Genomic DNA, 18,327 nt, shown 5'->3' with positions numbered 1-18,327 from the left:
AGAGTGTAATGACCTCTGTCTTTGGCAGCATGGAGGTCGTCAGTTATTTTAGTGAGGGCTGTTTCCGTGGAGTGAGCAGTACGGAAGCCAGATTGTAGAGGGTCTAGGAGAGAATAGGTGTTGAGAAAATGGAGCAAGCGAGCGAATACAAGACGTTCAAGGAGTTTAGAGGCAAAAGGCAGGAGGGAGACAGGCCGATAGTTAGAAAGACAGGTAGGGTCTTTCTAACTAAATTAATTAATTAAATTAACTAAAATAAATTTTGCCCCATTTATTTTATAAGTCGCCTGTTCTTGTTTCTCAAATGCATAGCCTTACATTTATCTGTATTAAACCTCAAATGCCCAAGTTTCCAGTCTATCCAAGTCCTTCTGGTGAGAAATTACATCCTGCTCTGATTTTACTACCTTGTTTAATTGTGTCATCAGCAAAGATGGATACCTTGGATACTCTATGCCAACCTCCAAGGTCATTAATAAACTATTTAAAAAGCAGGGGTTCCACTACCGATCATTGAGGTTCTCCAATTAAGGCTTTAGCCAACCCCGAATAAGTTCCATTCGTGTCGACTTTGTCTATCCTTCAGTTTTCAATCCAGGTGCAAATATTTTTACTGAGACCAATTATTTTATGCACTAACCTCTGGTGGCATCATATCAAAAGTTTTTGTAAATCTAAGTAGACCACATCAACTGCATTACCCTGATCTAAACTTCTACTTGACACCTCAAATAAATAATAAGGTTAGTTTGGCACAACCTTGCCTTCATAAATCCATTGGTATAGTCTACGGAGTGCAAATACTCCCAGGTATGTGCAAGAATAAAAAAGGGGGAAAATTAGTGCAACACAGCAAAAAGCCTCAGATATCCCCTGAGAAAGTTCCCATGGAACGAAACGTGTAGGGCAGTGGAGCAGGACCAGACTTCCAAGCAAAGCACAAGCTGCAGGACTCACGCTCTATTCCCTCGTTTCCCGGTGACAGTGACTTTGCCGGAAGTGACGTCATACCCACGGATCAGAGTGAGAGGAATGAGGCTGGTGTGTCGGTTTCTGGTCCCAGGGTTATCTTAATGCTGAAGACGAAGCGCCCTTTCGGAGAATCTGAGTTCTAATATTACACTGGCTCTCTGACCCCACAACCTGCAATACTGAGGTTCCAGCCACGACCTTAAGAGGTTTAACCTCTTCATTGCTGTATTCTAAATCAGTGGGGCTCAATTTTCCTGGGGTGGCGCGGGCGGTTGCAGAGGCCCTGCGCTCTTCCCCAAGGCATTTAATTTAATTCCGGGGGATCGCATAAGGCCTCTGCAACTCACAACTTACTGGGATTCAGAAGTGTGGTAACGCGGCGTCATTTGATGCCGGAAAACAAGATAGGAGGGCGTGAGCATAGCATGCGAGTGTGATGATTTTGGCTTTTTCTACTTCTATATTTTGAAGCTTATTGCTGTTGCACTATTTCTCTCTTCTTCCCCCCCCCCCCCCTTTTTTTTATTTTTTTTATTCTTTCATATACCTGGGAGTATTTGTGCTCTGTATCCTGTACCAAACAATTCTAAAGACTATTGGATACAAAAACAGGAAAGGGGAGGGACACTCCCACTTGTGATGCTAACCAGGAGCAGACAATTACTTTGTACGTAATAAATCAATAAATATCTTCATTGCATAAGACAGTTCATGAGACCCAAGATAAAGCGTGGGATACCACGTGAAACGCGTTAGTGTCCTTCTGGCTGTTTTTATTATGCCACTAATACATTTTTGCACCTAGTTCTTTGCAGTTTGCAGTTTTGTTGGTTCCAATTCTTCTTCAGCAGCAGCAGATGCACCGCCGTTTTTCCTGCTATTTAAAGACTATTGGAAAAAGTATTTTTTTTATCGGAGCTGCACTACCCCCTATGGTTTTTGTATTGTGACGTATATTAGTATTCCATTCATCTTTCATATGTCACTGGTTTGGTTGAATAGTACCTTCATTTGCATTTAACCTGTTCAGTTCACTCCATAAATCCATGACGACTATTACTAATTTTAGCCATTAGGTATTCCTGATTTTTTATCCCTTACTAATCCTTCAAGTAGCTTCCTCACTATTAATGTTTTTCGCTTACAGGTCTGTAATTCCCTGGTTGTGATCTAGCTTTTTAAAATATAGGCACCACGTCTGCTTTACGCCAATCTTGTGGTGCTGAGCCTATGGAAATGGAGTCCTTGAATATTAAATATAATGGTTTGGCTGTTGCTGAACTTGGCTCGTTAAGAACACTTGGGTACATTTACTTTATTTACCTTAATTTTATCAAGTGCTTATGCACTTCTTCATCAAAAAAACGATTTTTTTCATTATTATAGAGATTGTGGCTTCCTTCTGTTGCAATGTTTCTACAGTTGACTCCTCCCTGTTAAATAGAGGGGCAAATAATGTATTTAATACCTCTGCTCTTTCCTTATCTCCAATAATTTTCCTTTTTATCTGATACTGAAAGAGTCCTATATTTGCATTGTTATTTTGTCAAGTAACTTTTGTAACTTTCCGTCTGTCTCAGGGTAAAGAAATGATTCTCGAGCCAAATGCCCATTCTGTTTCCAAACGAGTGTCTCCACTAGGAGCAGCACTTAAGAGGTCGGACCCAGTTCTTGTTTGTGGAACGCCAGTTAACAAACCACAGGAGGACTACATGAACTGGTAACTACATTGTACATGCACAAACTGTTGTAGCAACTTGACCGCAATACAGTAAAACAATCAAATATAAGCCATGTGTTCATAAATAAAGCCGTGCATTAAAAAAAAAAAATGCGCCATTTTAGCATATTAAGGCTACAGTCAAGTTCAACTACAGCAATTTTCCTGACACTGTCTGCTAGTCTTTGATAAATGGCCCTTTCGAGCAACGGGAGGATGCTCGGCTATTTATCAGATACAGTGCTAGACAAATATACATTGAAAACAGCCAGAACTGCTTGAAAGTTTGTATTATAGCATGGTAAGATTTGAGGGAAAATCTGGACAAGTAATGCGATGTCTAGGATGTCTTATTGCACCTGGAAGAATCCTAAAGCTAATGTCCCTGCTTGTCATGGAACCAGAGTGGTATAGTCAGATGGTAAATTGCATCAAAACATGAAAAAGATCTTATTTCTTGTGTTTCTTTCTTTATTTTTCTAGCTTTAGGACTCCAGTGGTGAAAAATGACCTTGGACCAATGTCTCAGATTTCCACTCCCTATGACAATCGTTCAAGTCACCCTCCGCCTCAAACTCCGGCAAACTCGCTTGTGCCATCGGGTTGTTTCCAGGTGATATCTTTTAAAAATGTCTAGCTGCCTTAAAGTATCTGTCTATTGTAGATTATGAGGATACAAACATTTTTGATATGTGGACTCATTTAGTGATTGTACAGATTTGCTTCCATCACTCATGGAAATAGTGAAATGTTAATCCTGTTTCCCAGGTTTAATGTTTTTTCCTTAACTCCTTTCCACTGCTCTCTTTGAAACCTTTCTTTACCTCACTGCCACTCACCTGTGGGATTCCCTCATCCTCCATATACACAAAGTACCTTCTCTCCCAGCTTTGTCAACGCTAAAAACACACCTGAAGACGCTTGGCCTTAGATGCCTCACAAGTCAGAATATCCATCCGCTTTATTAATTTGATGGCTCTTCTCTGCACTATCTTCTAGTTCCATAATGTCATGTATATATGTAGTGCCCAAAACTACTCAATATTCAAAGTGTGGCTGTACTAATGCTTTATACAGTAGCATAATTATGCTTCTCTTCATCGATTCCCCATTTAATGCAAGATAAGATCTTTTTTGACTTTGGGCATTATTATTGAGCCTGAATAAAGCATAGATTTCCTCAAACCCCCCTGCCCTCCCCCTCCCTTTTTTTCTTCCCCCCCCCCTCTTTTTCTTTCCCCCCCCCCTCATCATTTATCGTGGCCAAGCACGGCCATCTAATGCACTTATTCCCTCACACACTGTTTCTGTAAATCTCTGCACTAATGGGCACATATTTAGTTTCTTATTTGATTTTGTTTGGTGCCCTTATAATTACATGTATTTTGTCTTTTGCGTCTATCATTGGTGCTGACCAATGAAAAAAATGCATGGATGCTTTTGCTAATCGCTAATTTCATTTTTGGCAGCTCACATTTCTAGCAGGGATAGAATGATTGCTAACCCAGCAAAATCATTCAATTTACTTTACTAAAGCTAGAGAAACATTTAATAGGTGGTAAGTGATATAAATGTGAGGTAGGGTCTCTTCAGTAACATTTCAAATGATGTATGGTTGATGTTGCTTATGAGGAGATATAGCTTTTGGTGAGCACCAATAATGTGGTGTTAAAATGGAATAAACTGCAGAAGTGTATAGTCCTGCTCTGTATTGCTTCATACGAGCAAATTAATTTTCAAGCATTACAAAGGGAAAGATGTAATGTTTAAGACTGCTCCTTGTAATACACAATTTGTTTACATATTGCTTTTCTCTCAGATCTCCACACCTCTTGCTTCGAATGAATGCATTGTAGTTAAAGGACGAGCGTATGCAGTTTTAAAACAAATTGGCACCGGTGGATCTAGTAAGGTAGGAAACGTCGACTCTTTTTAATCTTTGCTTGGTAAAACTAACACCTGTTGAAAATGCAAGATTGTGTTTTTATATCGGTATGATTTATTTATTGGGAGGTTACTTGATTCAGGTGAAGATCTTCTCCAAGTCTCTGTCTTTATGTACCAACCAAGATTTAAAGCCCAAATCCAAATTAGCCATATAATACCTTCGTACTGTTTTGAATAGTTTCATCATTTTAAGATATCTAGTCTATTTTCCAAATCTAGACCTGAACACCAAACAGTGAGACATACAATAATAAATATCCCAGCATACGCAATCATCTGCTTGTACCGAAGGCTTCTAGGGACTTATATCTAACTCGGGGTGGGCAACTCCAGCCCTCAAAGACCACCAGCAGGTCATGTTTTCAGGATATCCCTGCTTCAGTGCTAATTCAGCTGCGCTGAAGCAGGGATATCCTGAAAACCTGACCTGTTTGTGGCCCTTGAGAACTGGAATTATCCACCCCATATCTAACCGAATGTACCAGCAATTTCAATGCTCTGCATGTCAGGATTCTGGTTCTAAACGATGTCATAGCCAGTGTGGAAAACAAACCTTTCTATACCTTTTATGTAATGACGGTCAAGATGTGCCTGCTATCTCGCCTTCCTAATGGAAATAACATAATTAGTGGGAAGTTAATCGCATTTTATTTGTTGTAAAATAGAGCAGGAAGAAGCATCACTGTAGGCATATTTTATGTACATATCAACATTTGGTTTGTCACTTAAATATAATCAGCAAGCTTGAGCTAACATAGTTTACCTGATTAGGGAACAAAGACTGAAGGATACGCCCCAATATTCCAAGTCGCACAATTCGCACTTCTATCGTTGTTTTGCTAAAAATGGTGTGTTAAATATAGTATTTTTCCGACTTATTAGCCCGAAAAAAATGTTTTCATGGAAAATTATTGATTTTGAAGCGTCACTCTCCACACACACAAATAGAACAATGATGTACTGACAACCTGATTATTGTGCTTAATTATTTTTCGCTTTTTTTCTCTCTTCAAAATCCTATTTTTTGCCAATTGTTCACTTGATTTTTATTACCTTGGTATCCGCTGTTACCGTGGGAACCTCCCATCTTAATGTGTATGAATGGCAGCGGCCATTTTAACTTGCCAGGGAAGCGCATTTTCAGCAATTTATCTCCAGAAGTCAAATACATAATTTAAAAAAGGTGTGATTGCTAAAAACAGCAGCAAATTTACTTTGTTAAAAGTAAAGAAATAGGGATTGTTGCTTTAAGTGTTTAATATATGCATTTTAATGACTTTCCTCAGATCATAAAGGAAAGGAGTACAATTATTGTTTTTTCTCCATGACTCCTAACACTACAGTAAATAAATAAAATATAAATAAAAACTAACATTTGACAAACTTTATGATTTTTCTCCTAAGCCCACTAAATAACAAACGGATATTTTTGATTTTAGACAAATTATTTAAAGATAGTTCTACGTATAAACATTAGACATTTGAATTTAAAAAAAACAATAGTGTTTAAAACCTTTTTATGGGTCTCGCATTGTGTAGTTTTGTCAATATAAATAAACACTAAGAAACTTTGCTTTTATACAGGTATTTCAAGTTATGGATGAGAAAAAGCATTTGTATGCCATCAAGTATGTTAACTTGGAAGAAGCTGACCAGCAAACCATCGAAAGTTACCAGAATGAAATCTCTCATTTAAACAAACTTCAGCAGCACAGCGATAAGATTATCAGGCTTTATGACTAGTATGTGGTTCATTTTACCTAATTTCTGGAAGAATGACACTGTTTGCCACCCCCCCTACCCCCCTAAAAAAACAACGTATTTCTCAATTCTAACACTTGTACCTCTTGCAGTGAGATCGCAGACCAACATATCTACATGGTAATGGAGTGTGGAAATCTAGACCTTAATTCGTGGCTCAGGAAGAAAAAGACTATTAATCTTTGGGAGCGAAAGAGCTACTGGAAGAATATGTTGGAAGCCGTTTATACAATACATCAGCATGGTATGAATAATCTTTATCCTGGGTACAGATCCCTGTTGTAATTCTCAGGCCTGTGCATGCAAATTGGGATTTAGTAGCGGCACAACTCGCATGGTATTCATTGGATTATAATGTTTGTCGCATCATATTATATCCCATCCGATAACAATATAATCTACAATCCTGATTAAGTACTATGAGCAGTACCTGGAATATTGTATATTTTGTTACGCCCAATCCACAAGTGAATACAAGTCAGGATTTTGCACTGAAGCAATGTGATGATTTTATAACGAACTTCTTAAAACCTCACCATATTCAAAGTTCTAATATCGGCAAATAAAGGGGCAGGTGGTGCTACCAGTTTAAAGCGGCAATCCCAGATAGCAGTTCAAATAGAATTATAATTTTTTTTTAATTATTATAAACCCCTCTATGTAATGGTCTTTCTTACAAAGATCTAATCACTCCAAACAGGTTCATTTATTTGGAATGTGGAAATTTGTATGCATTTCTCCAGGAACCCTGGATCCAATCATGCCACCTATTGATGTTTTATTTGTGTAATGATGGCTTCATAATTACATTGATGACCTGTGCTTTTTTGAGGTCTGACTAGATCACCAGTAGCTGAAGATGGTAAAAAAACTATCCAAAGCATTTTTTTTACCATGGAAATCTTTGAAAGTTCATAGAATTGTTGAATACTTGTTTTATACTTGACCCTAGTTCATGTTGCTCCTTTAAGAGATTCCTCTAACACAGGCATGCACAACACGGGCCGCATGTGGCCGCCCCTGTGCGGCCTGCGATGGCTTTGCCAGCTTTCTCCGTCCTCCCCCCCCCCCCCCCCCCCGAGCCCGCTCTCACGAGTCTGAGGAGGACAACAGGGTAGGAGTCTGCCGCTAGAGAGAGAGCACACACTTCTTCCCTATTGTGCTGTCTGCCTGTTCTGCTCAGTCTACTGCCCTCCGCCTCAACCACAACCGATGATCTGATGGGATAGTGATGTGCACGGGAAAGGGTGATGTGAGATGCATGGGGGGGAGGGACAGGGTGAGGTGCAGCGGGGGGGTGTGAAGTGTGCAGGGGGTATTGTATGTAGTTGAGAGGGAGAGATGGGTATGTGAGAGAGCGGGAGCCTCGCAAAGGCTGCCGACACTGGGGGGGGGGGGGGGGAGGGGCAATGCAAACTGTTGTCCTGAGCCCCAGGAAAGCAGTCTATGGCCCTGTCTGGTATGGCCATCCTCATATCTCCCCCAGCATCCCTCAAAATCATCATCATATTTCTGGGGGAGGGAGATGATATGATGATGGGGGGTGCTGGGGGAGATATGATGATTTTACCCGTGCGGCCCGTATCTGTTTTCCTTGGAACAGTTCGGCCCATCCCACTTTACAAGTTGTGCAGGGTAGATAGTGCGGCTGTCGTGCGTTGCAGTTTGGCGTCTGCTTGGGCTAGTAAATGAACAAGTCTGTCTGGAGAAGGGGGGATAGTGCCTTGGAGGTGTATCGGAGAGCAGCGGGCTGTCCTGGCGTGGCAACCGGTATAGCAACCAGGCTCCTGATTGACACCGGAACGTCTCTCTCACAGCTCCAGATATACAGGGACACCCTCAAAGGGCTATGTACAGGGTCGTGGGGCTAAGGAACAACCTTCTTGCCTCATGAGTCCTCCTGGTCCTGCTGGCTTCAGTAATGTGAAGTCCGCGGTACACGGGGTGCACAGAGCCTCCTCCTCCCCCCTAGTTGGTGCTTCATGAATGAAGAGAATAGCATCAGCAAAATAGTGTATTCGGAGCACTCAAATAATAGACGGCAATCCTTAGCCAGCAATGGTAAAGAAAAATAGGGTACCCAGGTATGGAAAGATATTTAAAAAAAAGGCTTTATTAAGGCATAGGTGAGTGACAAAAAGTAGACAAAATAGTCCTCCCATGCAAGTGTTTGCGCTTTCTCAAGGAGTAAGAGAAAGCGCAAACACGCGCGGGAGGGCTATTTTGTGAATACACTCTATATTTTGCTGTTACAAGTTGTGCAGGCCTGCTTTAACAGGATCTTCTATATGCAGTTATCCAGAGATTTCTATGACATGTCGGGTGTCTTCAATTGTACTGGTCAGTAATGAAATCCATAAACCATTGAGTCAAAGGAAAATTCTGCATAGGAACTCAAGCTCATTACAGTATCTGTAGTAATTTTTACAGTGACATTACAACCAACTTCGAGTTATAATAGTGAACCTACTGACAAACATATCTGTTAAAAATAAATGAATATAGATGTATGGTGATGTAGAACTACTGTTTTTTCTTTCCCTAGGTATTGTTCACAGTGACTTGAAGCCTGCAAACTTTCTGATTGTTGATGGGATGCTAAAGCTAATAGATTTTGGCATTGCTAACCAAATTCAGCCAGATGTAACCAGCATTGTTAAAGATTCACAGGTAATTTTTTAGTATGTATGTTTTATTTTATTTTTTTGAAGGGAGGTTTTACAGCAGCAGTTCACGCTGCTAGTTTTTCCATTCAATATGTGCATCAATACAATCAGCACACCGACTAGTGATTAGTTAAGTTGCCGATCGATCCGTTCTCCTGTGATTGTTCGGCAAAAATTCGGCTCGGGGTTCACTAAGTCGGTGCTGCAGAAGAGTACCCAAGATGCAAAGTTCTGTGTGGAAGATCATGTGACCAGGCAGCCACTAGATACAATTGGTGCACTGCTAGAGAGAGGGCAAAAGGGGTGTGCCAGACAGAGCCTGTCTCAGAAGAGGAGGGGGATGTGACTTTGTAAATGGTTGCTATAGAAACAAAAATGCTTGTTACATTAGAATACATAAAAATGTTGCAAGTATCTTCTCATAGTACAGAACTGATTTATTTATTTTTTTAAACACATGTAGGATATTGCTTTAATTGTGTGTTTAAAAAAAATTCAAAGAATAATACGTATTTTGTGTCAACATTTTCAGTAAGTAATAAAGATTAAAGGGGAAACATTTTGCTTGCCGTCTGAGTTCTGTAGATTTGGAAGTATCCTATACTTTACATTTAGTTGCTCAATGTGCTTGATACCTATGTAACCCCCTGTTGCCCGGCTCCTAAGGAGTGTTAATGTGAGGTAAGGTAGATGTGGTGCCATAGACTCTCTTTACCTTCTCGGGGTGCTGGCATTCGGCTGGCTGGTAGTGTAAGCTCTCAAGCTGGTAATAGGCACCAGGAACTTTTTATACAAACAGGACAAACTTTATTGACAGGACGGACTTTTACTCTTACATTATCTTCCCTGGAATCCATACATCTCCTCCACAGGGAGGCACACATGGCTTACATCTCTCATGTCTTGAACATAGTCAAACGGGAATATCCATTCCATATCTTCTAATATCCTGGAGTCCTCTGCAGGCACGTTCCTAGAACTTCTGCCTGGGGGTGTAATGCCATTAGGGTTCCCATCTACCCCTCATTAATACAAGACCCCAGCTGTCCTCTTTAATGATCTGGTGTGGTTACTTCTTTCCGAAGTTGGCCTTGGAGCAACTTTGCTAGTGACCGTTCTGGGGAACCCTGGTTTAGGGATCCCACTCTGTGAACCTGTCACCCACACACTCCCTCAGTGTATTGCTATGGACTTCCCATCAGATCTTCAAGGGGCCCTATCTGCTATGGAGCACTTTCACTATCTATCAAAACAATAAAAGTGACCTCACATACTTAAACACAGTTACACACTTATTAGTCGTAAATAAGAAATAATAGCATGTTCTTGTATAGCGCTGCTAGTTGTAGCCACTCCTTCTCCACATAAGACTACATACATATTGAGACCCCCAAAACAGGGGTGCGCTCTTTCCAAAATAGGCCGTGGCAGTTGGCTGAATTGCAACAGTACCTTAAAGGACATTGCCTTGCAACAACTCACCAGACATTAACCCCTGACATACCTTTAGTAACCCAGAGGGGGGGGAGGAGGGGTTACACCTAGATGGTTACATATGTGCCCATGCCACATAAATATTGTATTTTGTGACGAGCATATGATGTTAAAAATAGACTTTGTTCTGATGACTCGCCTGATTCTTCTGAAAGCAGATATGTATTAGGATTTCAGGCAGTACAAACATGTCATCGAATGCTGCACTTCAACGTTATCAGAGAAATTCAAATGATCAGTACTGTATTTGGCAATCTAAAGCAACAATTAACCTATTTTTATGTTTCAAGCAGGACAAATATCCTTTGCACCCATGGATGTTTAAATGCACACGGCCTTACGTAACGCAGCAAAACGTACTGCAAAAAAAAAAAAAAATTTATTTCCAGTTCTAATATTGAAGCAAACGGTCTCCGGAGCTTAACTGTTAATTTCAGCTCCGGGAACCCCCTGCTTCCAGAGATCCTTACCTCCCATGGGTGTGCCGGTATTTCTGTGGAGTTTAAACATCAAGGTAACGTGGGCCAATAGGAAGCCGCAAGGGATGACTTCACAGCTTCCTATTGGCTTGCGGGACATTTAAGCTGCCATTTCGTTAGGCACACAAGTTCCCTGGCTGCAGAAATACCGGCTCGGCCTACGGAGGAAAGTATCTCTGGAAGCAGGGGGCCCCTGAAGCTGATATTAACACAGTTTACCTTCAAGACAGTATTTAAAAGAAAAAGAAGGGCGGCTGTGCTACGTTTTGCTGCTTTTAATAGTTTGCTCTGCTCTGATACTAAAATAGCAAGAGCATGTCTTCACTTCTGGGAGTGGCTTATACATCTGACAACAGACTGCAATGTATTTCCTCCGTGTAACGTGCAGGCGCACAATGTTAGAAACTCGTCCTTTAAATGTACATTAAAGCGAGCAATGTTGTATATAGTTTCCTTGAAACGTGCTCTTCTGGAAACACAGGTTTGCAAGACACTTGGTTTACCAGGCTGTGTAGTGTGCATTTTTAGTTCATTTGAACTACGAGTATCCCTTTTGCAAAGATATGAAATTGTTTTGGCTTCCACAATCAAACTGAATCTGTGGGAGAAATGATGGGTTAACTGAAACAGACCGAGCTTGCACTCGCCCTGTTTTATATAATCCAGATGGAGGCGCTAGGGTCCTGTATCTATACTGCTGAATGCATAAATAAGAGAAAATGATTTTTTCCTTTTTGGTCTCACAAAGTTTCTTCTTTAATGTGTCCCAAAAAAATATCAGAAAACACAAGTTAAGGAAAAGTTAGAAGTCACACACCGTTATTACATGTACAAAATAGAGCAACGTTTCAAGGCCTCCTGGCCCCTACGTAATATTTTTATTTATTTATTACACCCTGTGACTGACGTTTCTGAGACTTATTGCTGCTATTCTTCCTGAGAGTTGTGTTTTTTCTCCCAATCTATTTGTGCTGGTAGTGAGGCACTAGTTACACTAGTAAGCTACACGTGTAGGGAAGTACCACGGTTATTTAGAAACTGCAGGAATGACCCGGAAGATGGAGATTTTCCCTGAAGTGTTGCCCCTGCTTGGTTCTATCTTTTTGTGAATATTTTTCCCCCCTTTGTCACCAGCTTTTTTTTCTTTTCTGTTTTCTTGTCCTTTTTGTTTTTCTCTACCTTTTTGTCCTGGCACTCAAGAGATGTCTTGCGTTGTGTGAACTTTTTTCGGAGTAAATCTTACTTTTATGACTCGTCTCAGTTCTGTTTTTTCATAGTGCGGGCTCCCACCATTTTTTGTTTGAATTATGTTTGTATTGGTATATAAATACAATATCTGTTTTTGCATTAGGTGGGCACAATTAATTACATGCCACCTGAGGCAATTAAGGATACCACTTCTTATGGAGAAAATGGAAAGCCAAGATCAAAGGTAACATGCAAATACATATTAATTGATGTACTGCAGTTCTGTCATAATAGATGTGCATCAGTCTACCGTTTATACAGACGTCAGTAGTATGGAAACTTGAACAACATTTTTGGGCTGATGATTCTAGAATTGATTTGCTGTGTGGAAATTAGTCAGAGTAGATAGCCTATTTGAAATCGCCACTAATATTGATATTCACTAAATACAATTACATTTTTTTCAAATGGTAGTTAATACCGGAGTGATTAATTTGACTATTCTAGCATCATACCTGATGAAGGCCACCATACAAAGTCTGTTTTATTCATGGTCACTAGGTATCATTTAAAGTGAGTCCCGCTTAAAAGTATTTTTTTTTTTTTTTTTTTGTATTTTTTATTTTAACTTGCCTGAACTGGGGAAGTACCCTGATGCTCATTTGCTGTCTCCCGATGTCCGGGGCCCCAGTTTCCCAAGATGTCTGTGCCGATGTGACGCCAAAACCTGTACCAATATAACTGCTAAGACTACAGACCTGGCCGTTGGGTCACCAGTAAAAAGCCACAATGTAATTTGGCTGCTGGCTTTACTTTCATTTTTTAAATTTAAATGTGGAACAGTGTGTCGCTGCTTCAACTCGTTTTAGTAATGCACTGCATGCATTCCATCCCTCAATGCATCTTACACTGAGTGTACAATGTAAATTGGCTTTCGTAAAACTGAATACTCTTGTAAGGTAATTTAGCTTAAAGGTGATATCCCTCTTAGCACCAAAGTGACCTAATTCCAGGGACCTGTTTCAGAAGTCTCATCTAGTTGTTGTTTTTTTATTGTTGTTGTTTTTTTTTTTGTTTTTGTTTTTGTTTTTTTTACTCCAATCTGACACAAGTATTTATTTATTTTAAAGTTGGGCATGGGAGGGGGTTTATTTAATCTGGCTGCTCCCTTTTGTCTGATGTCACTGTTAAAGTGCTTGCTCAGACAGAGCCCCATTTCCGCTCCTTGTTTATTAATTCTCTGATGAGGATATGAAGGCAAGGGTAAAGAAAACACTTGATTGGCATACTCTTCCACATTTACAGGCCCCTAAAAAAATTGAACTTCTAATTCATTTCCAGAAAAACCTAAATGGCTAAAGCCTTGCTCGATATCTATCTTTAGGCAAACCGGTTACTATTACATTTGTTTTCTGGACAGCTATGTAGGATTGCACCTTTTTTTTTACTCTTTACAATTTCTAGGTAAGACTTATAATTGAAGAGCATAAAGCATTTTACAGGGCAACTTTGACTTGTGTGAATGTGTCTACTGTGGAACTATATAAAACTTGTGAAAGTCGGTGTGAACCACTAAAATTATAAGAGTCTAACCTGAGATTTATTTTCTTACCTTATTTTTGCAAGCACAAGTTCCTGTCCTATAGAGCAGGGGTGCGCAAACTGGGAGGGGACGGTTGCAGAGGCCCTGTGCTCTTCACCAAGGCATTTAAATCCGGGGATCGGACGAGGCCTCTTTAACTTACTTATCGGGATTCAGAAGCCTTCTTGTGCCACAGGGCCACATGTCACATGACCCCGTGGCATCATTTGACGCCAGTAAAAAAGGAAGGCAACTCCAAAAGTTTGCAATCCCCTGCTATAGAGCTTGCAATCTTGTTTTTGGTGCCCGAGGCCAGGTTTGCCACCTTCTACTGAAGGCCAACGCAGATAAAAAAAAATGATTTTATTTTTAATTCCCATATTGGTGCGGCATGATGCCTCCCGGCATCCTGCTGCCACTCCTCCTCACACTGCAGTGAACATGACTGCGTGGCATCAAATGATGCTGCGTTGCCATGACAACGCGATGCTACGTAAGGGCATGTATCCATGGCAATGGGACGCAGCCTAGTATCATGACGTCACGTTGTCATGGCAACGCGGCATTTGACGCCACGCAGCCATGTTCACTGCAGTTAAAGGGGGAATCGCAGGAGAATACCGGAGCCGGCGATTGACTGCCTAAACCCATAGACGGAGGCAAGTGCCCGGAGTCTCCGGGTCAAACCCAGAGCGGTGGCAACCCTGCCTGAAGCACATGGAGATAGTGACTTACCCAAGGTCACAAGGAGCTGACTCCAGGTTTTGAACCAGGATCCCCTGATTCAAACTCTCATTGTTTTCAGTCTGTGTCTTTTTTCACTGAGCTACTTCTTGGCTACTTGCCAATCTCCTCCGAACCACCAAGGTGACTGGTGCTGTCTTCCAGTTACTTTTTCATGCCAATCTTGTTGGGATGTTCAGGAGCTAAATGATTACAAATCTTTACTACTAAGCGCTGGGCCCCGGGATCTTCAATGAGGATGTCTTGAGAGGGGGCCTCACACGAGCGTCCGCAGGCGTGCTGAGGAGTTGGATTTCTCAGCCGACAGCCAAAGCTCTTTTTCAGCGCGCTGTCTGCTGAAAACATCCAATCAGCACGAAGCAGCGTCACGGCGCCGTGACGTTGGTACGTCGCGTGCTATTGGCCCAGCGACGTCACTGCCCCCCCGCCTCCCGGTCGCGCCCGCTGGCTCACCTGCATGTGCATGAAATCGCACAGGCTTCAGCAGGCGAGCCTCAGCGTCAGCGCAGTTCAGCACTGCTCCCCCCTCTATGGACGCAGCCTAAGGAAGGGCCTTTGCCTCACTCAGTGTGCTGTTTTGTAGTTCTCTGTACTCCCCTCCAGATGGAGCTCCACTAAGGCTAGAAAAATCAAATTGGGATGACTTCCAGCAATCGCGACCAAGCCGTCGCGTCGCGCTTACTATAAGCGCACGCTATGGCGGCAATGCATTTGTTTTGATGCGCTGTTGCCGACACTAAAAGTGCAGAATAAAGCAGACACAGTACAGTACATTACACTGCTAGAGTGATTAACAGCAAGGAATGGTAAAAAGAAGCTAGACATAGCATCCGGGACAACCTCTTTATCAAAATAATGCCTGTATCTCAACTATCCACATCCTAAAATTGAATACCCTATAGCATTAAACAGTACTATTTGAAAAAGCTGCGAACACCACTTCAATATCATTGATCAACAAATAATTGTTCATGTATTTGTTTTTTGTTTTTTGTTTCTTTTGTATTTGTGCTAATATGGTATATTGTTTTTCCCAATTCTATAAAAGTATGTTAAGCTATTCTGTTAGTTACTTTAATCGTGTTATAGTGGCTCTCACCGTATAAACTATATTCTGCTAGTCACACCATAGAGTGGGAGATTAAGGAGATGTCATACAGAACTGACTTAACCAAGTGGGAGAATTAAAAAGCTAAAGACTTGATTTAATTTTTTCCCCCTCCAACTTTAATATATTTTTATCCAAATTCCTATGACATTTTGTCATTTGTATACCAATTATCCTTGGTTCTCTCGTAGATAAGTCCGAAAGGTGATGTCTGGTCTCTCGGATGCATATTGTACTGTATGACGTATGGGAAGACTCCATTTCAGCACATTACAAATCAGATCACCAAACTACATGCAATACTGGACCCTAGTTATGAAATAGAAATACCTGATATACCTGAGAGAGACCTCCAAGATGTACTGAGGGTAAGCCTACTCCAAACAAATACTCATTTGATTTCTTGAAATATCCCACTGTTATTTTAATAATGTATAATGAGCATAACTTTTATTTTATTTATTTTTATTGCCGTATTTGCCTGATTTTTTCAGGGGGACCCCCTCTATTCCAGCCTCTAACTGTAACTAGGTAATGCTGGCTTCTGTGTTGCTACTTTCGCACCTGTGTAAGCTATTAACACATTAGCCGTCTGTGCATGCACTCGCGCAGATGGTTACTGTTCATTGCTTACACAGGAGCGGATGCACAGACTGTTGGCAGCAGATCCCTGATTTTTCTAATGCGAGTATGGACTTTTCAATATAACTTTATGGGGGGGGGGGGGGGGGGAACAGGCAAAACCAGTACCTATCAATAGATAATTGGACGAGATTGTAATGGCAATGTGTGTTGAGGAAAGGCTAATCTTGTTTAAACTAGTGATGTACTGGGTACCCGGAAATTACCCGGTACCCGGTGCTTTTTCAGCTACCTGGAGATGACCCGGCAGCAGGGGGCTGGGACCGGCACCGGGTCGGAACCGGCACCAGGTAATTTCAGGGCAGCTGAAAATAGTTCTACACTTGCCTGAAACCGGTGACGAAAGGTGAGGACGACCGTGGCGACATCTAGGAGCAGCAGCAGCAGACGTCCTGGTGGTGGTGGCAGCAGCCGAAGTCCTTGTTCAGCCGGCGGGAGCAGCAGGAACTGCAAACAGCTGATGCCTGTGGGAGCTTGGGAACTATGTGATCGGAGCAGGAGCATTCCTATTGGACAGCCGTCTCCTCCCCATATAAGACATGCAAGTAAATTGGCCAAAAGTACAAAGCAGATACAGGTGAACATAATGACACACACACACACACACGACCGTGATGAAAATACCAACAGTATAAAGTCAATAATAAAATTTTGAGGATATATTAGTATATGGTCAACATCCAAAAAATGATCACTGATCTAATAGGGAGAATTGTATTTGATATAAGGCTGTATAGCAATAACCATACATAAAGCATAGTCCATGATACATGAGACACACAATGCTTATCGCTCTCCTAATTATTCTAATTAAAATATTCTTATCTCATGGTGCATAGGGTAGAGTTAGCATGGACACAAAAAATCCAAGTGGGGTATAGACCCTCAATTGGACAAGAAACCCAAAATTGCACTCTATGAGAATAAAACACTTAATGGGACTAAACAATATATCCCAGGCTGATAGCCAAAGTGCTACACGACGCAAAACAAAAAATAAGTTATTAAATACATGAGGGAGCAATATCAGGGAGTGTGGGGTATGAATAAGGGTGTGTTTAAAAATACGGTAAATGGTGGCCAAGATAGAGAGTGTTCTCTCTCACTCAGCAGGTATAATTCACATATAGGAAAAGCCAATGCTAAAGCTTATAGGGTATGTCCCTTCAGAGAGTACCTGGTGGTGGGCAATGAGGTATAGTCAGCCAAAGTCCTGACAAGGTATGCGAAAGAAAATTATACCAACAGCAGGAGATACTAAACACAAAGTAACGCTTAAGGCGTAAAGGAATGTATCCCCGCTTCATCCGAATCACTTGAAAAAATGTAACATATGCGGAATAATGTAACATGCGTCAAATGGGTAAGTGTATCATAACACTAAAGTGGAGTAGAGGATTGGTGTTTCAGCATATAAATACATGTATACCCATCATCCCCTGAATAGAGTAGTCTCCCATTCATCAAGCTGCATACATAGTAATTCAAATTGTGTATATATAGGTCAAATCGGACGATGGCTTAAGGCAAGAAAAACGGGTAAGTAGAGATAAGTATCAAATACTACCCGATCAGCCGAGTTGGTGCTGGTTTACACGATACACCGGAGTTCCTGGCACTGCTGGTCACCACTACCGACGTCAGAAGAGTGACGTCATTAAAAACCGTCCTGCCCTGATGAAGCGTATCTTCCTACGCGAAACGGCCCGTCGGTTTTTAATGACGTCACTCTTCTGACGTCGGTAGTGGTGACCAGCAATGCCAGGAACTCCGGTGTATCGTGTAAACCAGCACCAACTCGGCTGATCGGGTAGTATTTGATACTTATCTCTACTTACCCGTTTTTCTTGCCTTAAGCCATCGTCCGATTTGACCTATATATACACAATTTGAATTACTATGTATGCAGCTTGATGAATGGGAGACTACTCTATTCAGGGGATGATGGGTATACATGTATTTATATGCTGAAACACCAATCCTCTACTCCACTTCAGTGTTATGATACACTTACCCATTTGACG

The 18,327-nt window shown here is 41.3% G+C and overlaps 1 protein-coding gene across 4 annotated transcripts in view; it reads left to right on the top strand.

Moving 5' to 3' along the window:
* TTK (TTK protein kinase) overlaps nt 1-18,327 on the top strand; it is a 56,388-nt gene that overhangs the window by 25,270 nt on the left and 12,791 nt on the right. For all 4 annotated transcript variants that reach the window (XM_075597960.1, XM_075597959.1, XM_075597961.1 and 1 more), the window contains exons 12-19: nt 2,553-2,692; nt 3,176-3,305; nt 4,512-4,604; nt 6,224-6,381; nt 6,493-6,644; nt 8,946-9,070; nt 12,391-12,471; nt 15,853-16,029. In XM_075597960.1, the coding sequence (XP_075454075.1) occupies nt 2,553-2,692; nt 3,176-3,305; nt 4,512-4,604; nt 6,224-6,381; nt 6,493-6,644; nt 8,946-9,070; nt 12,391-12,471; nt 15,853-16,029 (1,056 nt within the window). The remainder of the gene's footprint in view (nt 1-2,552; nt 2,693-3,175; nt 3,306-4,511; nt 4,605-6,223; nt 6,382-6,492; nt 6,645-8,945; nt 9,071-12,390; nt 12,472-15,852; nt 16,030-18,327) is intronic.

This window comes from Ascaphus truei, chromosome 4 (genome assembly GCF_040206685.1).
Source record: "Ascaphus truei isolate aAscTru1 chromosome 4, aAscTru1.hap1, whole genome shotgun sequence".
Lineage (NCBI taxonomy): Eukaryota > Metazoa > Chordata > Amphibia > Anura > Ascaphidae > Ascaphus > Ascaphus truei.
This window is presented reverse-complemented; position numbering and strand designations above follow the sequence as displayed.